This window comes from Mya arenaria, chromosome 17 (assembly GCF_026914265.1).
Source record: "Mya arenaria isolate MELC-2E11 chromosome 17, ASM2691426v1".
In the NCBI taxonomy this organism is placed as follows: domain Eukaryota; kingdom Metazoa; phylum Mollusca; class Bivalvia; order Myida; family Myidae; genus Mya; species Mya arenaria.
This window is the reverse complement of record NC_069138.1, coordinates 14,496,652-14,524,637: the sequence shown is the minus strand read 5'-3', so window position 1 is coordinate 14,524,637 and position 27,986 is coordinate 14,496,652. Positions and strand designations below refer to the sequence as shown.

Sequence of the window (27,986 nt, the reverse complement as noted above, 5' to 3'; positions counted from 1 at the left end):
CGTAGTGCATAGTTTTATTTCAGAGCCTTGAAAAAGCATGTCTTAACAGATAAATGAATCAACATAAATCGATTTGCATACAACTAAATGTAAGATAAAGCACATACATAATTATGTGGCACACCGGTATCTAGAATGTTTGAACTCCGCAAGTAAAAATAAACTGCAATTTTACTCATATTATTTTTAGAGTATGCTGACTCACAATGAAATTACATCCAGTCGACAATTATGTTCAAATGGCAAGTAATACCTATGTCCATGTTTGGTAGCAAGATATCACAAAGCATACATTATTTCAGTTGGTGTCGTTAAACTTGCTTAATCGGTAATCTGATGGTAAAGAAGTCTATGACCACGAGAAAGTTGTCGTAAAACCGTCACTTCCGGTCACCTGATCGTAAATCAGTCGGACTTTTGAACCACGTGACTTCCAGATAAACGGCGACATTCTTCCACAATAAACGTCAGTTTCGCCATCTTCCAAATCTTCAATCTGAAAAACACGTTTGAGTTATGATAATAATAATATGGTTCTAGTACTGCGTATAATATCATCAACCTGCAAATCTAAATAAGCATTGTCTTACGTAACCAGTCATACAGTTCGTTTCGGAATAATTAATATTACTACTTGGGGTTATCAAAATAATCAAATTATGTGTTTCTTTTAGTCAAATATTTGAAAAGAATTTCATTTATTGGATAATTGTATGAAAAACATAACGTCGTGACGTCATTTTAAGGCGTCATTTCAAAAACTCAAATGCATTAGTACTTTTTAAGCAACAAAAAGAATCACAGGCGGAAACATAGAGGATAATTGTGCATTTCAGGATGAGATTGGGAGTGAGCACTAAAGCCATATTTCACAAATAGCGTTGCCTAGTAGCCACGAGTGAAATAAGTATTTTTTTTGTGTGTACACGGCGTTTGTTTCGGAAGTGAGAACGGGCTGAACATGATAAGATAGTGAAAAATATCAATTGTCAATTTAGGCACGTTGAAATTTGTAAAAAATATCTTAAATGCGATTGACGAATTGCCATACTTTTACACATTTATCCGGAGTAACTCCATCTGTCATATCGAACTTGTCAAACACGAGCTGAACATTCTTGCCAGGCGTTCCCGTGACATATATTTCACACACGTCACTGCTTCCGACGTCATGATACGGGTAGGTGTAACTGTTTGACGTTATTTTTCCAACTGCTGACGTAAAGTGCTGTCTGCATGCTGTAAAACATGTAACATGTTCTACTCAAATTCAAAAATAATACCTTTGCTTTTTAAAATCGTATCCCCGATGTACACTCTGCAAGTCGGACACGTTCAATAAAGTATGCAATGTTTGTTGACACGTCATTACCACGATCAATATAATAAGAAAATAGAAATAGTTATGCGGTTTATTTTCTACTACAAACAATCAATTTGGTTCATGCATTATTCACTATTGCATTTAAAAATCCAAGTGGTTTCCTTTGTTACCTGGGATTGTTATATTTTGTGGCACCGTTGTATATCGGAAGGAATGGCCATGCCCTTCGACCCCCGCCTTGAATTTCAAAATAACAATGTTTCCGTCAGACAGCCAATCAGTTTGAAGCGGAGTTGTGCATGCTGAAAACGTTTTCTGTGTGACGCCATCTTTGATGGTAAGTTCATCGCCTAGAACGATTGAACATACTGTCATAATAGTTTCATATTACAGTTATGTTTTTTAATAGTCGTTAATTTAGTTATGCTTAATTTTCTAATGATATAAAACTCTGCAAATTGAAAATAAATACATATGAAAATTCCACAGCTTCTGCAGACTCCTACGTGGGACCCAGTTCATTACTCGCGAAGAACTGACGTTGGTATCCGGCGATGAGATATTTGCACGTGCGACCCAGTTCATTAATCGCGATGAATGGACGTTGGTATCCGGCGATGGGAGATTCCCACACGGGACCTATTCCATTAGTCGTGATGAATGGACGTTGGTATCCGTCGATGGGAGATTCCCACGCGGGACCCATTCCATTAGTCGTGATGAATGGACATTGGTATCCGGCGATGGGAGATTCCCACGCGGGACCCATTCCATTAGTCGTGATGAATGGACGTTGGTATCCGTCGATGGGAGATTCCCACGCGGGACCCATTCCATTAGTCGTGATGAATGGACATTGGTATCCGGCGATGGGAGATTCCCACGTGCGACCCAGTTCATTACTCGCGATGAATGGACGTTCGTGTCCGGCGATGGGAGATTCCCACGTGGGACCCAGGTCATTACTCGCGATGAATGGCCGTTGGTATCCGGCGATTGGAGATTCCCACGTGCGACCCAGTTCATTACTCGCGATGAATGGACATTGGTATCCGGCGATTGGAGATTCCCACGTGCGACCCAGTTCATTACTCGCGATGAATGGACATTGGTATCCGGTGATGGGAGATTCCCACGTGCGACCCAGTTCATTACTCGCGATGAATGGACATTGGTATCCGGCGATGGGAGATTCCCACACGGGACCTATTCCATTAGTCGTGATGAATGGACGTTGGTATCCGTCGATGGGAGATTCCCACGCGGGACCCATTCCATTAGTCGTGATGAATGGACATTGGTATCCGGCGATGGGAGATTCCCACGTGCGACCCAGGTCATTTCTCGCGATGAATGGATTATTTCCATTTTACCTATGATTGTTGTAGCAGCTACAACAATGTCCTTGCGATGAATGATATGTTAATGTATATATATTATTACCTGTTGTGCAGTCCACACCCGCCATGTTGAGAGTGACCTTGACCCGGTTGTGCAGGTCAACTGCAACAACCTGTTCACATTCCTCACCTGCAATAAAAACAAGAGGACTGCAGTTCACTTCGGATGGAAGATATTCATTCGATCTTGAAGGTCAAAGTAGGAACAGTTTCCCACATTTAAAATGTTACGTTTCTGTACTAGAACATACCTAAGACAGGTTAATCACGATACCTTTCAAAAGTTTCCCTTTCACATCAATGCTTCCAACAGATGCTGTTCTGACCGTGTTACATAATGGCTGCAGTGAAGGTCCATCTTCCGGTGATGCACGTGGTAACATGACGTCATCAGGAGCGGAAATGACGTCATTTCCGATAATGATTTTTGGGGGAACTTGGCCCATATTTTCTTCTCGAAGAGCAAGCGTTGGAGGAACTTCTGTAAAACGGTATGATATAATAAAGGGATATACATGTATAAGAATTTAATGATACTTATGTATATATGACAGTTTAGCCTCAATGTAAATTCAAGGTTCTAGACACATCGACAGAAAAAAAATGTAAATAAAAGAATACACAAAAGTACCTGAAAATTTCGGAGGGACAAGAATATCTCGAAGATCACCTGAAATTTGGATGCAAATGGTATTAATTGCAAAAAAGATAATTTTCTGCCTAAATTTTATTTATATGAATAATCATAATTGAACAATTTGCTCTTATTTCTTCTCAAACTTCTCTAATGTTTATGCACCAAAAAGAGTTTTTCCGGTAATGCATCTGAAAAAAACTTATATTATAGAAAACTGATTCCTTATCCACTCGCCCACAAGGGTTTATACACATGCTGAGGGATATTTCAACCAATCACGATACAGTATTTGGTGAGCTGCGTTACTAACGCTTTTCAAAATCGTGGACATTTGTTGAAGGGTTCAAGCCGTCAGTATCTTAGTTTTAACACAACTAATGATGAGCGACACTTTATTTCATAATTAAACCAATCCGTAAAAAGTGCATTAAATATAAACCATAAAATAGTCTTATTGTGAAGATTTCCCTATTTAGAACAAGAACTCCTTGTATGGAATTCGGATTTGAAAATGTTTGACTATGTTCAAACGTAACACTCAAACACACATTCGGGGGATAGGGCCATTGAATCAAATCCCACTGTTAGGTCAATTCCCACGATCAGTCAACACTACTTACGTTTTCTTCGGGCACCACACAGCCCACAATATGCCTGACAGTGTTTGGAGGCCCAGGGACGATACTCTGTACAGATGCCAGATCCATACGCCGCGCAGTCCGCCTCAACGTCACTACAACCTGAAACTGTCATCACATAACAAGGTGAAATGGTAGCTGTCAAGGGCACCATACAGCCCACAATATGCCTGACAGTGTTTGGAGGCCAAGGGAAAATACTCGGTACAGATTTTGGATCCATAGGCCGCGCAACCATAGACCCTCGACCTCACTACAACCTTCAAATGTCTATAAGTATTTTCAGCATGTTCAGGCAGATTTTTGAAATCACAATCACCTCAGCTTCAAACCCTATAAATATGGAAAGTACGTAATGGTCTGAGATTGTAAAACCCTGCTTTGATTTACTGACAGGTGGTAATAATAAAAACATTAAGGCATGTAACAATGAGTAGACGTTGTAATTTGCCCTGCAATGGGGCACCATAAGCCTGCAGGAAGTTTTACAGTGTCTGTAGGCACAGGGGGCGATAATCGATACAGCTGCTGCACTCATATACCTCGCACACCTACATTTCGATCATGTATTGTTATACGCTATTCTATAATAAATAAAATCCTGTTATTCAAAATTGTCTAACAGGCTTTCATGTATATAATGCCAATGATGCCGTTCTTAAAGTCAACCTTTCTTACATGTGGGCGCAAACGCTCACTAAAACCGGACATCAATCCGTAAACCTGTGGACAGAAAATAGCCAGTGGCAGTGACATTGGTTCACTACATAATACAGACATTGATTTCGATAAAATGATATATATGAGTGAGTATTTTTAAAAAGTTCATATGATTGAAAAAAGCATCGAAAACTACCTGTAGTTGTGCAGTGTCCACAGAACTTGGCACAGTTTTTCAGCGCCCACCCGCCGTACTGCGAGCTGGTACAGAATCCCCCGGCGTACTGGTCACAGTTGTCCACCTCATCCTTACAGCTGGGTACTAAAACATATACCAGGCATCCAGGTATTTCCTTGGATATGGATGCACTCATTTGACGCGTTAGTTTATGGATGCATTCATTTGACATGTTGCTTATATCTACATCGGGCGAGCAAGCTTGAGTTACCATGCTCGAACACTTACAAGATGAGTAGGTTTACAAAATTATACACATGAATCGGTATTTTTAAAGAGCTAGGCCTTTTTATTCTTAATTTTATTTTGGAATATGTAAACACCGTAGAAGGCAATTAATTTACATTGCATGTTTTCCACTTTGCATTTAGCTTTTTCGTGAATCTTATTTCAAGGTTATAAAATATCATGCCGTATAGACCTACCAGTAATTGTGGTTGTACAGAGTCCGCAAAACTTGGCGCAGTTTTTCTGAGCCCAGCCGCCGTACTGGGAGCTGGTGCAGAATCCGTCCGCGTAGTTACCACAGCTGTCCACTTCATCCTTACAGTCTGAGGTGGCTGTATATTAAAAATGATCTTGTTTATTTGTAGTATTTTACAAAACTTACAAAAATATATGTAATCTGCCTCTGGTTTCGAGAACACATTAGCCAACGCTTTCCGAGAACACGGTGAGGTCCAATGTTGTGCCCTTGCATTTAAACAGTATTTGCACCGGGGCGTTTAGTTTAATGTTATGTTATTATTCTCTTATGTAAACATTACTCCTCATTAGTTTCAGCCCTTCCAAGTCGTCATTGTTACGTCAACGTCATTTAAAATTAATCGTATCTAGCCATGATAAGATATGCTTATAGCATGTGACAACTTTCAGATTTTAATGATGAAGGCCAATTTTGTTTTGTTACAATAACAGATTATGTCTTCGTTTTTACTACCCACTTCTTACAATCGGTTTTGAATGGTCTCACCTGTTGTGGTTGCAGTCGTGGAGCAGACGCCACACGACTTCATGCAGTTTTTCAGGGCCCATGTCCGATACCCGCCCGTACATACAGCCTCGCCGTAGAGCCCAAAACAGTCGTCCACTGAGTCTTTGCAAGCAGAGCCCACTGAAATAGTAATGGGAAGGTGTTATGTGGACGTCGCCTCGCTGTACAGTACAAAACAGTCGTCCGCCGAGTCCTTGCAGACCGACCCCACTGAAATGTCATTATATCCGAATATGGTATATGAACGGAGCAAGAATGTAAAATTAATTTTCCTAATCTTCTGGTCACTTTGCAAAGAACCAGTTTCGGTTACCAGCGTCTTATTTACCTACAGGGAGCGTTAAGAAACGCTACGGATACGTGTTTTTATACAGGTAGCTACAAAAGCATGGAAAAGTTGCGACCACATTTAAGAGTCCACTACGGCATATAGTGTTTTGCCTGTACATGTCTCAATGACACTCGCATAAATCACGTGATTTTGTTCGCCGCACATATACATATGTACATGGACATGCAAAGTCACTTTGTACGAGCCATCTCATGTATGTAAGTCAGGTATATGCACATACCTATATGAGAGAACCTATATGAGAGAACTCTCAGAATCGGTCCGTATGTACAAGTAACGCTGTGCACGTGCGAGTTTGAATGTTTGGTAATTTGTATATGTACACTTTGTTAAAGCCGTGTCTCTGTAAAATACTCTACTGTCATACCAATGTCAGTATTGCACGGCCGCACCACACAATATTCCTCCGCGGAGGGTTTGTTTCCCGCAAAGCAGTTGGAATCCGCTACCGGACTAGACGTGTCCTCGCTGGTAAAGCACTCTACTGTCCGAGTTTTTGTCCCGCGTGAACAACTTTCAGAACACTGAAGTTAACCAGATTCAATCTAATTATAAATATGCAAATGTCAGACTGCACAATGTCGCGAAAATTCACTCTGCTGCAAATGAAATTAAAATGTTAGAAAGCAATCGGTTCTGTAATACTGTCGCACATGATAAGTACGTAACCTTTCTTCTTGACAATATATGTGCTAATTCATGTATCATATTATATATTACAAAGAAACCTCTTAATGTGTAGTGATGACTTCTTCCTGTCATAGCCTTCTTACCTGTGACCACGCCCCTACTTTCCATATTGCGGGGCACGCATCAATATTACACGTTGCGCTCGCCCTTGGCTTCTGTTGTCCTTGGCAACGGTGTTCATCAATCACCTGAAAAATGACGGATAGAATTGAATAAATATTGGGTCATTGTTTAACTGAGGTTTTAAACAGCGACTCTTAATAAGTCCTTCAAAGGCTACAATAATTGTCTCAAAAGACAACGTATTGATACGTGTGTGATTGACCTTTTTGGAATAACCGAGGAATGTACAAGTATTTTAATATCGTTTTTTATACTGAACTCTCCACGCTACTGCGCATATATGTTCTTTATACATTTTCTGTCATAGAACTTCAACACTTGCATCAAGCAAGGCTAAAAACACTTAATTCATAAACTGTTGACAACTTCTATTATACTCACTGATTCCACGTTACTGTTTTCCTCGACACAGTCAACCGCCCTGTTCCTCTGTCCACCGCCACAAGACCGGGAGCATTCGCCCCAGGCGTCCACCCTCCACCTTCAAAATGTACAACATGTGTTTACTTTGGGCTCGATATGTTATGCGTTACCATTGGTAATTATTTTTAACAAGCACTTTAATTATTAAACATAACAATTATATAATTGCAGCCAATTATATATAGCTCTGGTTTAAGATAGCCAATGTTTTATTGATCAGTCCATATATGTATACCAAATGATTACTACAACCAATCAAATAATTTAAATGTGCAAACCATGTGGACTAGTTCTGTACAAATTGCTGCTGTTGTCTAATGTGCCATTTCTCATGTTGATGTATTTAATCTGAACCTAGCTTGAACATGTTACCTCGGTGGGCATGCGTGCGTATTGCAGGGATCAGTGTTGTCACGTGGTTTCTCCGCGATGTTACAGTTATAATCGTCCACCGTCCCGCTCACGCTACTTTCACACGTGATCACTGGGGACTGCGTGCCTGTGGAGTAACATTGTTGATGTGGCTCGAGGACAGCGTGCTAATTTAGTGACAGTCTCTAATGTTATCACTGATCTTTGAGCATTTAAGATTGACGAAGTGACACTGTCAAGACAGCTTGTTTAAAGTTAAATAGTCACTTTATTTAGGATTGTTTTCAAGATTCTCTTGGTATTGCCGATCCTTAAAATTGCTTTACACTAAGTTAACATTAAAAACATTTGGTCCTCACAGCCGTAATACATTTTGAGATTTGAAGATAATTGCTGCCTTCTTGTTTTATTCACCAAGAATCAATAAATTTAAGGACTTTGTTTTTCCAAGCGAAACATGTGTTATTTTTACAAAGCATGTGTGTTTTTCAAAATTGCACGTTTATTGATAAATTGTATCGTACCAGTTCCGCATGACTTAGAGCACGTGCCAGCACGTGTTTTCCACATGTAGTTCGTGCTCTGGTGCGAGGTTGGCACGTGATACTCGTATTCAACGTCCGGTTCCACACCGACATACTCGTTACCATACTTTTGGAAAACCTATTAATTTTCCATTGTCAAGATTAATGTTATTTGAGTTTTAGAACAAGATGTTTAACTGTTCAATAATTAGAATTTTAAAACAAGATTAAAAAAACCCCATAGATATACTTTTATTTTCCCACAATAATGATGAGCAAAATGTCATCTGTTTTAAACGAATATTTGTGGTCAATCTTTTACGAATTAATATGTTTATCGTAGCAGTTAATCGTCTCTAGATCATATCATATTTCAGATCGTATTTATGTTACATTTTTAGTTTTGCTACTTGACTTATGAGGTTGAAAAAATGATGAATTTTGTCCACGGTTTTACACCATACTTAAAAAATAGTGCAGAAGCAAGCCAACCACATATCCTATACCTGCACAGTGACGATTGACTTGACTGGTCCTATGATGGTTATCCTCTCGGGGCGGGAGTTGTATTTCAGGGTCACGCCCCCGACAGTGTAGAAGCCGGAATGGCGGGAATCTGTCTGCGCGAACAGACTTTCACCGTTAACCGTCACACCTAGTAATATCATAAGAATTGACTATAAAAAAACATTTGGGCAGACGAAAAATGCCAAAAAAATTAAATTGAATAATTTATTTTACAAACAAAACATTGGTTCTTTCTTTTATTTCGATTCTTGTTATCGTCCTTATTTAAAGGGAAACAATTTTATCTGTGGCCATAAAACAAGTCATTGATCTTACTTAGCCAGCAGTATTTGTTTTTCTGTGAGATTGTCACCCCGGAGCTCTCAGCTGGAATGTCCACAACTTTGACGAAATCTTCAAAAGAAGTATCATAAAACATTAAACTTGTATTGCCTATTCCTGGACTTGTTTGGAGGAAATCTTTTAACACACTCGACTCCTTTCTGAACATGGGTAAGGCCACACCACATAAATATTTCGTTCCGCGGAAATACCGCACTTATTTTTTTGAAATTGTAACACTTTCTTATTCATTTTTGTGCGACCGCAACTATATTTTTACTGCAAACCAAATTTGTTTGTGGTATTTCGATTTTGAGAAATCTTCAAGCTTCATTTAAGGCCATTAGTAAGAGTTACAGCGTTTCATATACAGATTTGTTACGAGTAACATCAATGCTCTTACCTCCACCCGTGGGTCGGCCCCTGTTGAGTGTGCCGGATATTCCCCTACACGTGTCGCCACGCCCATGACAACGCCCACACTTATCAAACACGTGACCAGATGACATGTGACCGTCACACCCGAAATCCTGAACAATGGGAAGCATGTATGGAAGGGCATGAAAGCAAAAAATACATCTTGCTTTCTGACTTGTTCATCTTGCCTTGTTACTTTTACATCTTTCATTATTGCATCCTAAATTTGTTATTTGGGCAACTGTGGCTAGCTTCGTGAAAGTTCCTTCTTGTATCTTGTTTGGTCTAAAGTGACATTCAACGTTTGCCTATGCATGAATGTGCATGCATATGTTTTCTGAATTTCTGGTCAGTCATTTATTAATTTATTAAAAAATGTCAGTTAAATATTCTTGTTTTAGCTATCTTTGTACTAAAGCTAGCTTTATAGCTTACTTCCTAACTAACTTTCTTCCCTTGCTTTGTTTTCCAATAGTCAACATGAATGACGAATGACAGCAAGCATCAGGACGAATACTGCATAGCCGAATATAGCAAGCATGATACAATACGTCATAACACGAGTGTTTCATAGAATTACACCAAGTGGCTCTGCGCTTATAATGTTGGTTATTCCCGTAAGTTTCTAAAAAAAAACGATTTTATATACGGGAGGGCGACCGGCTGCTTTATACAGACGGAGCTACATCCGGACCGAGAGATTCCGTATACTTTTCCAAACTTGCGCCCTCTGGTATCAAAAGACGGAGTTGTTTTACATTCTGCTTTGTCAGTGTGTGTATACCACGTGATAAATTGCGTCATATATGCTACGTCGGAAGGCAATATTTTGCTTTAAATGAAGACTTTAAGCAAAGATAACTTTTCTTTTACTACACCATTTTAAATGAAACAAAGGGCAGTCTATGCCGCTTAAAGAGCCCCGCCTTCGTTTTATTACCGAAGTTTGATAAACCTGTCTCCAAAACAATGTTTTGAAAGTGCTCCGTCAGACGGCCGTATTATGAAAAGGTTTGTCGAAGTGTTTTAAGAAACTAAACACACAATCAAATTTTGGTAAAGGACCGAATGCGGGACTCCGTAAGTGCCATAGACTGCGCTGTGTTTCATTTAATTTGGTAAAGAAAAAGGAAAGTTATCTTTGTTTTAAGTCTTCAATTAAAGCAAAATTTTGCCTTCCGACGTAGCTTTTATGACGTAATTTATCACGTGGTATACACACACTGTGGCATGTTTCAAAGTGTTTGCCTACATGTGCTCTTTAGTCATTCGAGGAATGTGAAGTTTCTTAGTGATTTGTATACTCCTAAAAAGGTACCATGCAACAGTTAAATGATACCAGAAATTGGGTATTAACTTTGAAAATGAACTAAATAGAATAAAGCATCAATCAACATGATCAATGTAATTTTTAACTCTAAAGATGCTCAGTTGACGATAAAGGGATGCAATAAGGCAAGATGTACAAGTCAGAACGCAAGATGAAATTTTTGCTTCCATAAACATGGCCCGGATATTTACATGGACTGTTAATGAGGAATTCAACAAGGTGATTGTTGAAGTGATTAATTACACTCAATTGTCTCTCATGCCCAATCAAAATGGACACCGGGAACGAACCCGAGCGTGATTTCTATAACCTAGACTCGTATACGTATCTTAATTTGAATCATAAACACGCAAGTTTTAAAGCGCACATTCCTACCTTGCAACGTCCTCGTTCACAGCGGCCGAACTCTGACGGTGATGACGTCAAACATTCCGTGCCGTCCACATTTATACCACGCTTCATGAAAAACATTGTGGTTTCCGCCTGGCAGTTGATTTTACACCCGTCGTCGCCTGATATTCCAAACAAAATCATTACACTATGTAAAAAAATGCAAAACAGGCAGTGTTTATATTATAACAAGCACGCCATTGTGATCCATTCACTCATATTGTCGTATAAAAAAGACCGCATTATATAATATATTTACAATCGCACTTGATTTTCTGTACGATAAAAAGGGGAGATGTAAATATGCAGTAAAAACGGCCGCGGTTTTGCAAAAACAATAAGAACCAAATCTTAACAAGTACGCCCTCTTTGCAAGATCCATTCACTGGTATTGACATCTTAAAAACAAAAGACAACTCAAGTGATTTTATGTGCCGTCAGTCATGTTACACATGGGCAATTCACCCGGAACGTTGTTGGTTTACCAGAAAGGCCAATGTTTGGTATCCAGTGGTATTTCCGGTTGCCTTGAATCGGTCGACTGTCCGTGCGTGCGCATTGTTCAGAAAGGAAGTCTAGCTGAGACGTCAGAGGGCATTCCTGCACATTGCATAACTCTGCCAAGACGTCACTTCCAGTGCAAGGCCGGCCTCCATATCTAGGTCTATAGCAAAAACAATCAGCAATTCTTTGTTTTCCCTTCGTTCCATTTAGTCTGGTAAATCTAGCATTGAAACTTGGCAGTGGCATCTATTCAAAATGGTTGCCAAGATGGCGGTCAAAATAGGAAAAATAGGGGGGGGGGGGTCTTATCTAGAAGCATTTTTACAATTACGAACGACTAAAACACTACAATAAACAATACTTGGTGTACATGTGTTCATATATGTGGCGGAATATATCAATGAAATGGTGAGATTTGTACCAAAATGTTACCAAAATGACTAAGTTGCACTACAAGTATTACTATTAGTAAGTACGATCGTTTGCATTATTTATTGTAAACATACGCATGTTATGTAGAAATGGTGCTGTTGTGCTGGCAATTCATTGACACATATGGCAACATAAATACAATCAGTATGTTAATATTATGTACAGTAAAACTGCGATCGCTCGAGGACGCCGGGGACCGAGCTAAAACCTCGAGTGATTCGATGTTTCGAAAGACCCAATTTTCGAAAGTTTCCATTTTAGTCTGTTATGAAATGTTTTATAATGCAGTTTAAAAGTTTAAAGTCGTCAGTTTACTTCGGCACCGAGTATTAATTGTGGTGTGAAAATCGCTTATAATTATGTTCAAAAGCTGTCGTACACTAAATGTGAAAATATAAAAGAAAAACCAATAAATTTAAAAAAGCAACGTTTATTTTTACAAAACAAAATAGAACATTGCTTAAACAAACAACATAAGAATGTGATAACATGTTTATACATGTAGACAAGTATTGTTTTATTGAACAGAATCTGGCTATTTGGGAATGTAAACCATGTACCATTTCTTTTTAACATGATACACATTTGTTCTTATAAGTACACCTTCGTTTGACTACTATTCCTGCTACTGCAACAGCAACTGCAAAATGAGTCGAAAGCCAGTGCTTATGTGGTTATATATTAAAGTCTAAAGAACTACTTACACCGGATTGTTACAGTATCGGCGCTTTGTGACCTTGACCCCGCCGCCACATGTCCTGGAGCACGCTCTATGTTGGGCCTCCCAGTCCGACCAGGCTCCGTGGACGGGTTCCGGCGATCCCGGTCCCATGTCCACACACTTCCCGCTCAAACACCACTGGACAGGATGGCAAAATATGTAGAAATTCAATTGTAGATTATTTAGAGTCATTTTGAATAATTTAAATATAATTTATGTGTAATATCATTAAAATATCATATATCATGTAGCGCATTGGTGGTTTAAAGAAATACATGAAATCATCTGATGAGTCATACTCGGTAGCTATGTTTTAATCCTTCATTTAAAAAATGTGATCTGTGACTTTTCTTGCCTGATTTTACTCGTGCCTTTAACAATTTGGCTAATAACAGAAGAGATGAAATGAAATGTGTGTTTTCCCATTTATTGGATAGACTTCCTTTGCCTGGTTGTACTCGGGTCTTTAACAAGTCTGCTATTAACAAGAGAAATGATATGTAGGATGTTGGTGATGTAGTTTGAGTTAACAAACTAGCCAGCGGGTTAGAAGTAATTTTATAATAGAGCATAAGCCTTGCAAAAAAACCAGAGCACTTGGATATTAAATTGCAACAAACCACTGGCGATTTCCAGGCATTCGGAAATTAGCGACCCCCAAATTGCCGATTAGTTGCGACTGGTCAATCTACCTTTCTGTCGCCGCACTCTGTTCCGTCCATTCTCGGCGCAGAGTAGATAATGCATGTGTGAATGCCGGTGTCCGGCCTCGGACGACACACGATGCTCCCGCACACGTCCTCCTGATAGATGAGAAGAAGCATGGTCAGCTTATATAGAATATTGCAGTCGATATTCAGCATTTCGAATACATCCGTCATCATTTAAAGAGGATTGAAATCATCGTCAGTTAAACACATTTATAGTGTATGATGTATGTAAGTAAATAAAGTTTGTGAAATTTTATTATCGCCTTTTTTCTTCTTTTCACGGCATGTCAGTTAATGTTTAACTTTACAACATTCCCTACCCGCTACATTCTTATTCATCAAAGGTTTAATAGTGATAAATCTAACGTTGCATCGCTCTGATGTTCGAGAATGATTCCACTACTGCTTACCACTTTATCGCCTACAACACCCTCGCACACTTCGGCTTCCGGTCCCTTCATGAGACGGCACTGGGCGTCCGCCGAATACACAGTTCCTGTATACACCCGCGAATCGGCGGACACTTCCGTTCCAGCGGAAGGCGCGTCGTCAAGGCAACCAGAGACCGTCGAGCTGTAAGAAAGAACGTGGCATAAAACTTAAGAAATTCTCAAAATTGATTGCTCAATGATGTAGCCAGTAATTAAATGTCATCGAGGCAAAATGCACTGAAAATGTTGTTTAACACTTATCGTAATCTTAAACGTAGAATTGTTTGATACAATAACAATTTGCATTCTCAAATCTGCGAATCGAATGTGTGTGTTTTTAATAAATGTAACCATAGAGTGTTGAGGTGAATATAAACTTTATACAAAAAAAAAAATGCCAATGATGATTATGAGAACTTCTTATCTCAAATAACACTTTTCAAATCAGTGTGTGTGTATCTTTATCTCAAACGATCTTTCTAACTTCTCTACAGTTAACGAATACATAGCGGGTTTTGAGTTATAGCCAGGGTTAAAGTGTTAGTGCCCCGAAGACGACGACACAAAGTCAAAGACAGTACCTAGATGACGAGCTTATGAAATAATAACTATATTTGTATTGGTGAGTAAGGCTCTTTACTAGCCAGCGCGCACTGGCGAACCATTGAAACCAATGTTTGACTACCTAGAACTTTTGCGGTTGTTCATATATTCCCTTCAATTTCATTTAAGCTCATGTTCTCCTTTTCTTTCCAAATTATTTTACGTGTTATCTCCAATAAACGTTTCGAAGTTTTCTGTCCCTTGATACTGATACTTGTTCGACCATAAGTGCGAAAAAGCACACGAACAAACAACAGTAAAATGTTACCACCCATTAAATGACCCTAGTTCATCATTAATCAATATATAGAAGTTTAGAAAGCACTGAAATGTCCTTTACTGAATTAAAGAAAGTATGCCATTCCTTCAAATGTTCACATTGAGAAAATGAGATAATAATAATAACAATAATAATAATAATAATAATAATAATAATAATAATAATAATTGTACAGTTTATCTCTTTATTCTAAAGTCATAACTGTTATTATAGTAACACTCCTGTAGTTTTAACTCTTAAAGAGAGGCAAATTCCTTGTTTTTCTTTTATTCTAGATAACAACTCCACTCTGAATGAACGGTTGTTTTCTGACTGAACACAATCATTTTCTGGGAATTGGAACTTAATTTTAAGGGTCTTATATTGTCAATGGACAGCAACATGTAATTCGTGGAAATATTAGGACGTCTCTTATGTCCTTAAACCCACCTTAAGAAATCCCGAAGGTCCCTAGCACTGCAGGATGACCACTTCAGGGCTTCCGGCCCAGTTGCCGACCACTTCGCCATGATGTTTTTACCGTCCTCACACTCGTTACCCTCGCCGTCGTGTTGTAGACCAAGACTTAACGATATAAATTAAAATCATATTGCTGAAAGTAGTGTTATTATTAGGTATTTCAAAACCGTTCCTTGTAGGTGAATATATCTCGGACAGGACAGCTCCCAAAATATCACCAATAAATTTATTAATGAGTTAATGTCAGCCGTTTTTTCTTATTTTTTCGTAAAAAGTTGTCTTAAACAACACTTTATTAGCATTGTTCTCCTCGTGTGATCTTTGACAGGCTGATACTTTCCAAAGCGACACACACGCACGTTCTTACCATGCGCTTATTTACGAGACAACATACTAAAAAGTCATCAGTTGAATAAATCAAAATTTACTGCGCATGTGTCGTATTCTTTACCCGTAAAAACATCAAAATACTACATACACATGCCCCGTCTCATGCGCGAGTATGAGCGACGTTGCCAGCCCGTTCTCCTCGACGACCGAACACTTGGTTCTCAATCCGCACATTCCCTTCCTCGCTAGACCCGCTGTGGCCTTGACCCCGTGGAGCTCAAGGTCACGTCTAAAGAATGATTCGCGTACACATTTTGAATATGAGTATTTTATTTGAAATGTGGTATGGAACCTGCATAATGTGTCCGTATAGTGAATTAATATCTAAAAAATGAACGTTTCAAGTTTTTAATAATTTCAGGACAATATTGTGGTTATACAAATCAAAGAAGTGCATTGCGGGTAGTGCAAGTTGGAAAACCTATTACGTGTTTCGATATATATAGATTTACACAATAGGCAACATACTGTTCATTAAAAAAACGTTTTACTCTAGATGAAAAAGCATATGGGTTTCTTGTAATGTTTAAAAGGGCTCCTTCGCGATTTCAACACGAATTTACTGTTACCTGGTTAGTAGAATGACGTAATCTGAGTGTTCCGGGTCGGAGTCACGTGACGGGTTCCAGGAGGTCTGCCACATGCAGAAGTTGTCCAGGGTTACTGCAAAGTCCGTCTCTATGTCTAGACCAATCTGAAACACAAGAAGTTTGACGTTATTTATATTAGTGAGAAGTTCTCGACAATTAGCAATCCGCATTTGTAGAAATGGCGTTTGAAATGTTTGTCATTTTTGTTCGTTTTCTCTGGTGCAAACTATTTCCAGTGAATGCAAAATAACTGACCTTATCGACATGGAAAACAACTGTATTGATAAATGACGTGCAGTCACCCATTCATAAATATTACAGTGTGTGAATTTTTTAAAGCTGTTTCGACGTTATACCATTTGGTTCGTAACAAGTTAAAATTATGAACATTTTATATAAAATGCAGTAAGGCCAGAGTTTTTTTATCTTTAGATTTACGGGAGATTTTTCAAAAAGTTGGGTAAGGAGGAGGAAATAAAAATAAAAATAAAATGCATAAAATGTCCCGAAGGAGAAATAAATAAAAATAAAACGGATTTTTCTCCGATTTTTTTTATTTTTTAAATCTTCTTATATCATGAAGACAAAACACACCTTACTTGTGTCAGCTATTTCATAGGCTGAAAAAAGGGTGATAGATCACCATAAAGTTTCAAAAGCATAATTATAAGATCCTTTTAATGACTGAAAATATTGACCTCAACACTGTGGAGTTCAAGCGCTCATTGAAATTAATTGTATATATTTGTTCGAATGCATCTATGCATATGAGGTGCATATATTATCAACCCATGGCTTTTATGAAACATGTCAGTGTAATAAAGAAGTTTAAATGGCCATTTCTAACCTTTTGCCCACAGTATAAGCATATCCTTTCCATTGTGAAGTACACAACATTGAACAAAGTTTCAGACACGGTATAATAAGGAGGTCAAATGTGTTTTTAACGAAATAGTACCGTGACAATTTACCGTGATGTGGTTTTGATATAGAAAAAATAACCAAAAAAAGTCGACGCCCTGATGGAAATTCCTCTTCACTTCAAAGTTTGACGGGGCTTACGGATATACAGACAGTCAAAATCTACATTTATGTACTTCACCAAAGAAAATTCGGGAGCATTAAGATAAATTTGACAAGTGTTATATGTTTCAAAAAACCAGGTCTAAGAACTGATTTTAGAATCAGTCCTGAAAAATATCCTTCTAATTCCAGCTATGCCCGTTGGCAATAAGCAACGGATAAGTTTGACTTCTTGCACTGACTGCCAGATATCTTATGTTCAGATTTTTTGTTTTATCGGAAACACACACTATGTTATTATTACATCATTTTCAGTACTCTATAACGATTTAAATTCTAAATCATTATTAAACTAATTAACAACTACGAATATCACGATACCTTGTGTTTTTCTCTTCAAATATGTGATCGTGAAGTAGTGTGTTCAATGCTCCCCAGAGTCAAATTCAGAAAAAAATATCCATTTTGACTATGATGAACACGATATCATTTTGCAGTTTGTGTTTGTCAGAAGCTATACATTTTTGCGCTGTAATCCAATTCATCTTTGTTAACATACGACGTGCGCCAACGACTTTTAATAGACAAAACAACCCAAGAATTTCTGTCTCCTTATTTTGACCGGAAGTTTCGCAATCATTTCACGAAACGCGAACAACATACTGAATTTATAAAAAAAAATCACAATAAACACGCTTTAAGTTCTCCATGGTTTGATTTAACTAATGAAACATAAACATCGGAACGTTTTTGTTGTAAAACATTTCTATATAGCTGCAGAAATTGCGAGAAATAAGGGGTATGACAAAAACTACTTTCACTTTTGACAGGACGTTGTTATGGTAACGGGTACCTGTTCTGTTTTCCCGCGTATTTCCGACTGGTTTACGTGGTTTGTGCAGTAAAAAGACCTATAATTAATGACAATTGGTACACCAGTTGGTTCTGGGATATGGGTTATAGAACACTAATTTTATTTTCTTCTTAACATTGGAGCAACGTTCGTCGGAAAAAATAAAACTAAAACTACGAAAATGAATTTTATTTTTATTTGGGTTTTGCAATATTTAGGTACGGCGCTCCCGTAAATCTAAAGATATAAAAACTCTGGCCTAAATATAAAACATCAATTAACTACACTGTAAGAATGTATTTGTGAAACGAAAACAATAAATAAAACACACTTACTTCGTCATGTTCTAGAATCATGAGTTTGTTGAGAGAAAAGTGTATTTCAGACTGAAGGCTTGGGTCCAGAAATAATTTAGCCATCTGAAAAGAAGCATTTGATTAAGTTAGTAAAATGTTACACCACGACCTCGACAATGAAATCTATGCTGGGTTGCTAATCCACGACAATTAAATCATTCCGGCACGTTATACATCATTTATGAATCAGATTGATAAACACACCAATACTGCTGGTGATTGGGTGAGAATGTTCCAACAAATCTCGGACCCTTTTTTACAATACAGGATGGAAATATTTAATATATATAAGGTATTTATGTTACCAATACTATCATTGAACGCAACTTGGAGTTTTCCCTTGTGATTTAGTTAAGTAACACATGTACATTCTATAAAACGTTGTATAGCAACACAACTCAGTTGGTATGGAAACAGTGAAACGTCATCAAATGAACTCGCCTACTATAGTACTGAAATGAGAAAAGACGCACGTACTATATTCATGATAGTTTTCACCACTTTCTCAGTTTCACTCCCATGAAAATTGAACGACGTGTGGTCAACGACGACGGTGGTTTCCACGTAACGACGTCCCGTTGCTCGCTTTGCACGGGCTGGTTGAAGTGTCTGTTCGGAGTTCTCCTCAAATTCTGTTGATAAAATAAAATGCATATTTCGCACATGCATTTTGTTCTCAGCTTCGCGATCGTAATAATACGTGGGGGTTATGTTGTGAAAATTACAAATTTTGTCACGTGATCAGATTTTGTTTAGTTTCCTTGACAGTTCATGTGATAAAAATCTAATAGAAATTAGTTTATGTTTTGTATATAAAGTTATTTCCTTCAAACAATCGACTATTTAAATTACACACGAATACATTTAAGATTGTAAATTTTTTGACAAAAATGAAACATAGAGAAGTACCATCAACTGGATTTGCCATCGGCAGTACGTAAACTATATGTGGGTCGGCCATGTTGGTATCCCGCCGTGCTCTTGTCACGTGATGTGATTTGATTGGTTGAAGAACAACTGTCCTTTCTGGTAAACCGACCATGGCGTGCTGAAATGATGAGATCCGAATAGAGGTTTCGCTTTGCGATATATTTTCCCATTTAAATATATTATTTTGAATCTGTTTTTATGAAAAGTATATTGTATACTTTTAATTACGAGCGTGTCCGGAATTCGGACTGAGCTTTATGTGAGAATATGAGACAAAGAGGCTGAGTCATGTGCCAACTTAGACTTGTAATATGTATGGAGAATTATTGTAAATTATTATAAATATTCCTCGTCGTTATATATGTAAACTAGGCACGTGCTTTACATGTGGAAATTTAACACATGTTTACTGGTTATGGCATGATTCCGTAACGGGTAAGAATCAAAATGGATGTTTTAACAACTTACAACACCCCCACATATGGTGGCTGCCACCCATGAGTTGCTATGGTTACCAACACTTCCGGTGAAGAAGCAGTTGGTTTCCTCAGATCTGCACGGTGTGACCTTTGTAAAGTTGCTCCCAACCTGTTTTACTACACAGCCTACAGACAATAAAATAGTTTTATCAATAAGTAACGGTGAGTGACTATATTAAGACGATAATTATCTGCATTTGTCCAATGTGGGCCTACACAAAATCCCTCTGTGTAACTCTCTCTCTCTCTCTCTCTCTCTCTCTCTCTCTCTGATGTAAAATCAACACGAATTGTTAATTTGAGTATGATCAAGTATTGCCAGCATCGTGTTCTATGTGCTGTCTTTTGCAACACAAGTGAAAACAGAATTGTATTACTTCATTTAATCAAATCTACTGCAATGCATTCAACAACGGTCATAAAGCCATATAAATCTACTAATATGGAGACATACAGGCTTGCATTATCGGCAACATGGAACTCTAAATCAACGTATACTCAAATGATTAGTGACCTCTTTTCAGATCAATTAAAGAGCCCTTTTAATCACTTAAAAATCCCTTCATCCCTTCATTTGAAGATATTAACAAACCACCTCAAATTGAAGACCTCTTTTGATTTAATGGGTATGCAGTTTTGGCATATTTCTTCCTTCAAATAACTTGTTTCTCTTGTGCATGTATGTCTTCGACTAAATACATTACCATGGCTTAAAATGTCTTTGTTTCGATCAAGGATAAGGTGTAAAGCTTCTCCAAAGACGTCAACGGTGTATTCTTTACTGACGTCATCGACGTCACTTCTTTTGCGCCGTTTATCGACAGGTTGCGGCGACGTGAATTCATAGGATGGCACTGGAATGTATTATTCAGGAAATAAATCCACTGACACTATGTATCCCGAAGATCGCGTCATGATGTGCATCGTGGTTGCCGGATGTGCATTATGGATACCGTCGATAACGATATGCATTAAGATATTTTATATACGAATATTTATTGTATTTTTGATACAGATTTTACAGAAACCCTATGTATACATATATGTACTACTTTAAGATTTTGTTCTTGTTTTTTGTCAGAGAGATAAAAGAAAAGAAAGCACATTGTTTGAAACGGAGTCTTAGAACATTTCCTACAATGTGTGTTTTAGACATTTGTCTGTCTATTAGGAACCTCAACATACATATATGTTTTCGTACTTTTTCAGTCATTAGGTTTTAGCATCACATCAAATATGTCATTCATGAGAAAGTTTAAAAGTGTAAACCATCTTAAAGTACTATAGACTTTAAAAATACGCCACTACCCATACGGGCGTCGCTAGTCGGTTTTTAGTCATAGAACACTATGACGTCGTATGTACGGATACAAATTTATGTAAAACACTTGTTACCATCTTCTATTTCTCCTTTGCCGAAGTAGTGCAGTCTGTCATCGGGGGAGAGATCCTTGTGGAACTGAAAAAAATATATATCCAGTCTATTTAGAAAGGAATTGAAGTAATCTTATCTAACATCATCATCATCATCATCATCATCATCATCATCGTCAACGCCATCAGACACGATTTTTTACAGAATGGTTTCGAGACTGAATGTGAAGTTTTACCGGTGTTTTGGGGTGTTTTTTGCCACATGTATTTTATACAATTTCATACATTAGTACTACATGTAGTCCACTTATATTTTAATTGAATTTTATTTACGTCTGTCTGTTGTTATAAGTTTATCGTCACAGAGTGCGCCAAGCATCACCCGAATTATGTTAATTAATGACAAAAACACTTCAAAATTACAAGTGCCCTGAAGAGTTAAGCAAATAAATACTTGAGTAAATCTTTGTCGAATTGTGCTTAAGATTACGACTCAACTTTGTCGAAGAACATCGCATTATGAATTTCTGTTATCTGATGTACGCAATACACATTCACAGTCTTCTTGTATCGAACGTAGTTATAGATGAGTCTCATAATACCACATTCTTGTTTTTAATCAAATTAAAGCATTTTTTTTATCGGGCCTGTAAATCTCTTCCACAAGGTGCCATTTCAGAACATTTTTTTAAAAGATAGTGATACGCGATTAAAAGTGAATATATTAAAAATATAAATAGTATATTGTTGTTAAAACTAATTGATCAAAATTTTAGTTCAAAGCCTTGAAACGTCGACTGTTCTCGAGAACAACTTGATATTGACTCCAAGTTACTGCGCGTCATCTCGATGACGTCAGTAAACAACGACACAAGTGCTATTCGGTGAAGTGTATACGGCAGTTTTTACACTTCTTTAGCGATTTGGGTGTGTCAGAAAAAGTATCATTCACGTGTATGCGGAGGGTTGGTCGAAAAATCCGACCCACGATATCGTCGTTGTCCTGATCGCCAAGCTTCGTTACCGGCTTCCGCGCGTGCCCTCGGGTCGGATATTACGATCTACCCTGCATACACCTGAACGATACTTAATTAAGGTATAAATACATATTTATCTTACAAATGTTGTGGTAACGTATGGTGTACGTGTCATGATACGTTTCCAATGACGTGTTCGTGTATGCATCGTGTTATGATACGTTTCCAATGACGTGTTCGTGTATGCATCGTGTTATGATACGTTTCCAATGACGTGTTCGTGTATGCATCGTGTTATGATACGTTTCCAATGACGTGTTCGTGTATGCATCGTGTTATGATACGTTTCCAATGACGTGCTCGTGTATGCATCGTGTTATGATACGTTTCCAATGACGTGCTCGTGTATGCATCGTGTTATGATACGTTTCCAATGACGTGCTCGTGTATGCATCGTGTTATGATACGTTTCCAATGACGTGCTCGTGTATGCATCGTGTTATGATACGTTTCCAATGACGTGCTCGTGTATGCATCGTGTTATGATACGTTTCCAATGACGTGCTCGTGTATGCATCGTGTTATGATACGTTTCCAATGACGTGCTCGTGTATGCATCGTGTTATGATACGTTTCCAATGACGTGCTCGTGTGTTAAACTTGTAATGATACATTTGTAAACAAAACGCTTTCAATATTGTAGATTTCACAAACATTATAAATTAAAAAAAAAACATTTGTACTTAAGGAATCGTATTTGTTAATTTGTAAATAAAAGTTGCAAAACTGCCATATTAATATTTTGTATTTCTAATTTAAACAATAAAATGTTTCTGTATTAACGTCATCAAACAGCAACTTACGAATACCCACTTTTAAATTAACTACTGATTGATCTATGAAAACCTCAGTTATATATATTGTATTATAAAAGCTTCAAACATTTGAACTAGATAACTTGAACAATTGATGTAAGGTTAGCAGATCTTCCATTTGTTCCTTTAATCAGGTCACACAAGTTCCTTTATCCTGTTGACGCATTAGCGAGTGGTACTCGAATATTTTCAGAGTTCGATAGATAAAATGTGTCATCTTATAATAAATTCATTCAATTTTGGCAAAAGGGACTAAATCTAAGCAGTTTAAATCTGGTGATGAGTTGTAGACGTAAACCAAGTTAAAGGCCCACTAAGCTGCGAACTAATGTCATCAAATCTGAAGGTATATAATTTATTATATACATGTATTGTGCGTTATAAACACATTAAGTATGTATTATTTAACAAACCTGCTTAATTATTTATACAAATAATAACATCATGATATATATCTTTTTTAAATTAGAAAATATTTTCAATGGTAAAAACTGTAGGCCGCGGAGTCTGTGAATTGGTTTGCAATCACAAAGAACTGAATGCCGCGGAGGCTGTCAATTGGTTCGAAATCACACAGAACTGTAGGCCGCGGAGTCTGTGAATTGGTTCGATTAATTATTATCATTATTATTAATTACTATTGTTATAATAATTATTATTATCATTATTATTATTTTATTATTATTATTATTATTATTATTATTATTATTATTATTATTATTATTATTTTAAACATTAAAAATACTGTTATTAATATTATTATATTTAAACTATTAAAGGGATTTGGCAATTACAAATTCATTAAAAGGGTATGCAAGTATATTCCCCTGACTCTTCTCAAATAGTACGGGTACCATCGTGTAAGTATGTTGTAATTTTTAATCTACTGTTTCATCTTTTTTGACTTCCTGACAAGCCTTTAACTGCAAATGTTAGTATTTCATGAGTTGATTAATGGACGTATTTTTTCTTACCGACAGATTGTTTTTAAAATATGCTGCCCTATTTTTCGCAAAATTCCATTTAACTTGTCGGCATTTGTATGTTTTTATCTGCAACCTTGTCACTTAAAAGAGATCTCTTCAAACGAGCTTTGGGTTCGAACAAATATATACGTGTCCATCCTGTTTTTTCAACGAGTTTCTGGTAAAATGCTAACTTTTTCAGTTTGATCAAGACTCAAAAATGCCAATCTTTATTCTATTTTACAATTTCTTAAATTGCTGATAAACTCAGTGAGGAACATGCGGCGCGTCGTTATGGTGAATGGTATATTGCCATCACAGTTTCCAATATTACAAAGCTGCAGACGGGGTGGGGTAATGCCAAGCTTGTACTGTCTCCTCTTCGTTATCGACCTACTGAATCAACTAGAGACAAAAGGAAATCATAGACATGTTGGAAATAAACACTGTGATAACCCGACCCTAGCCGATCTTAGTCCCATAAAAAGTGACCTAGAAAAAACGGCTAAACATAACAAAACACTGCAAATAAAAAAGAATAAATGGAACTTCAGCTTTAAAAAAGCCAAGTGCAAAGTTGTTGTATTCACTCGCAGTAGGATAGACACTGTAAATGTTGCATTTGGTAATACAACTAAACCGTCGACCAACGTCAGTACTCACGTCGTAATAAATCTACACGCATCACTGAAGTCTTCTGAAGCTGTGCAATCAGCATTACTAAGGCACCATGGGGATTGAAGACTCACCAGGCGATGTTGACCCGATTATCCTAGCGTCGATTGTACGAAAAGTTACACTACCAACTGCACTTTACGGCGCCGAGCTTTGGCATGACATGCATTGGAAAAAACTCTTAATCTTGAGCAATTAATTAGCCTCTTTGCAAAAAGAATTCAACATCTCCCTGTTGTCACTAGAACTGATATGGCTCTGAGCATGCTTGCCTGGCAAACAATAGAAAGCGAAGTGGATAAGAGAAAATTAAAACTCTTTCAAAATCTGTGTTCAGTGGACAGAAAACTGTTAACAAAAAGAATACGCAGTTATCGCCTTCATTTATTTGCCGCCAAGATCTGTTTTTAAAATCAGATTAGTTTTAAACTGGACATTCTCAAAGTATTATCTAAAACACGCTATTAAAACACATACAAATATCTTTTAAAACCTCTGAAATGCCAAATAAAAATGCATGGAAACTACGTCGACTGCTCGGACCCAAAATGATCAAGATTTCGACTGCTTCCTTTAAGTACACAGCAGAATATCCGTCTGCATCTGATGGTTCAACGTGATTACAAAATCCGAAAGAGACTGTGAAATAAGCAGTGCAAATGCCCTTACATACAGGACGTTTTACAGAACTGTTACATATCAGTTATGTCAGCTAAATACCAATGACATTATAATACATATTCTATGCGAATGTGATTTTTGCGTGTCAAAAAACTTGCATTTATAGGTTCCTTAGATGTTATGGACGCTACCGCATTTAACAACGCCTCTGTACTATCTATTTTCGCCCTTGCTATTTGACCATCAAAATATACTACAGAATTGCAATGATAGCAGACATGAAATATGCAGATATATGGAATCAGGTTTTAGTCCCTACGTTCAACTCTTAGTAGGCTTTAAGTCTGCCTATTGTCCATGTTCAGTTAAATGCTGTCGTTTATTAGTGTGTAACTTGAGTTTCGTTTTCGATAAAGTACCAATATCTTAAAGATAATATACATATGAAGACAACGTCTGATGACAAACACCATAAATGATCTTTGTTCTCGCTTATAGTTGCCAATATGTTGTTATTACACATGAGTGATTGAATCTTTCATCATTTCATACCAAGAATTTCTCTTAATTGTACATATGTGTAAGTCTGTATTTGTTCAATATGTGTAAATATGTAAGTCTGTATTTGTTCAATATGTGTAAATATGTAAGTCTGTATTTGTTCAATATGTGTAAATATGTAAGTCTGTATTTGTTCAATATGTGTAAATATGTAAGTCTGTATTTGTTCAATATGTTACTGAAGAGAGGAAATTAACACAATGATAATGAAGCTCACTGTATGTGTTATTTCTTATTTCATGATCAAATGTTACGTTGAATGGTTTTGCGAGTCCATGCCTCAAACTCAACAAGTTATTGAATATGGGCCGTGGACGTGAACGAGTGTTTTAGCAAATGTTATACAATTATATTTGTTTAATCCAATCTCGGATTTTAGCCACACTTACTTTAAAATAGATTGGATCTTTCATCGAAATTCAACAACATTTTTGTTGCTTTTATGCTTAAGGTTATAACATTTCAATTCATTTTTTACAAACATAACCTCGCCACGTCAATTTGGTCATTTAAAAAATCAATCCGGGATAGTGAACGCTACTTTACTTTTATTTAGCAAAATGGGAACCAAAATTTATAAGAGTAAAACAGCCGTTTTCACTGCATTGGAAATAACAGCAAGCTTTTTATTGCACGGTAAAGCACCGCCTACTTGGTAAATGTTCTGATTTGGGAGTTAATGTATGCAGACGAAAACAATAAAAACTAGTGTTGGGAATCGGTCCCAATTTTACTATCGATAATCGGTTCCACTCAGGTAACCGATTATCGATAGTACAATCGTTTTTTTTTTAAATACTAGATAAAACCTAAAGTGAAGTTTTATTCATGCACATTATTAAACTCTTAATCATTATATTATACGTTATGTCTATGATTAAAGTTATTAAGTGTTATATAAAAAATAGTTCATTTTTACTTGCTCATTGTGGCTTTCATCAGCCATTTTGTTAAAGATAACATCTAAACACCTACTTATAATTATTTTCATTTTTTTTTTCGATGATTGATTATAACCAAATACAATCGATTGTCGCCGATTTCAGGCCCAACCGATCGATTTTCGATTATAATCGATCATCGGAACATCACTAATAAAAACTCTCTAGACAATGTTGTACAAATGTTCAAGTTCCAGGGCAGTGTTTCACGGCCTCTATACATTACAAAACACACAGCGCCATTTCCTGTGCTTTCAATAAGCACCATAATAATCAATTATAGGAATCGAATATGAGTGAACATATTAAAAAAACAACATAAATATGAGTTTACCATAATAAAACAACACAACAGTATTATCGCACGTAACAAACGTTTTTAAAAAGAAGTCTCAGATGCTAATTACTGTCCCTTTAACTGATACTCAACTAATGTGGGATATGATATTTTTAATAAAAATCTTACCGTATAAAGTTGTTGGCACTGAGCAAGTAATTGTCCTCCGCAAATTAAATAAAATAACGCTTTGATGACAAAGAATCTCATCGCGTTTACTTTTTCATACAAATAGAAGAAAATAAATAATAAATACTGCTCACAAAAAACGTTGATCTTTTTATTAGTGTATGAACATGTGATCTGAAGATTCGATACTTCTGTCAGAAATCACCTAAAGGTATTGCCTGTTTTACTTAACACAATTTATTCAGAGCACCTTTATTTTATTTCTCTGCAGATTTGTACATTAAATTCTTGTCATTACTTTCCATTTTCTATAAATGTATCAACGAGTTGGCATATTTATACCTAAGTCTTATCAGTAACGTTTTAGATTAGGAGCGTCATCAACCAAGGTAATTATTATCAAACAAAG

General features: G+C 37.0%; 1 protein-coding gene across 1 annotated transcript; it reads right to left on the bottom strand.

The window, feature by feature from the left end:
- Position 1: 1 nt before the first annotated feature.
- Positions 2-27,893, bottom strand: LOC128223170 (A disintegrin and metalloproteinase with thrombospondin motifs 10-like). The gene is made up of 33 exons (XM_052932465.1): positions 27,578-27,893; positions 21,518-21,581; positions 20,827-20,976; positions 20,112-20,248; positions 19,623-19,761; positions 19,191-19,345; positions 18,693-18,776; positions 16,461-16,585; positions 15,980-16,120; positions 15,472-15,606; positions 14,139-14,301; positions 13,711-13,821; positions 13,002-13,156; positions 11,847-12,025; positions 11,347-11,483; positions 9,628-9,754; positions 9,219-9,296; positions 8,882-9,030; positions 8,376-8,514; positions 7,852-7,978; positions 7,438-7,537; positions 7,017-7,121; positions 6,611-6,767; positions 5,871-6,011; positions 5,323-5,457; positions 4,856-4,981; positions 3,982-4,107; positions 3,356-3,394; positions 2,999-3,205; positions 2,768-2,854; positions 1,495-1,674; positions 1,052-1,239; positions 2-496 (listed from the first exon to the last, which is right to left on the bottom strand). Exons 1-33 carry the CDS (start codon positions 27,656-27,658, stop codon positions 350-352), a joined length of 4,314 nt encoding a protein of 1,437 aa, XP_052788425.1. The 5' UTR covers positions 27,659-27,893; the 3' UTR covers positions 2-349.
- Positions 27,894-27,986: the final 93 nt, after the last annotated feature.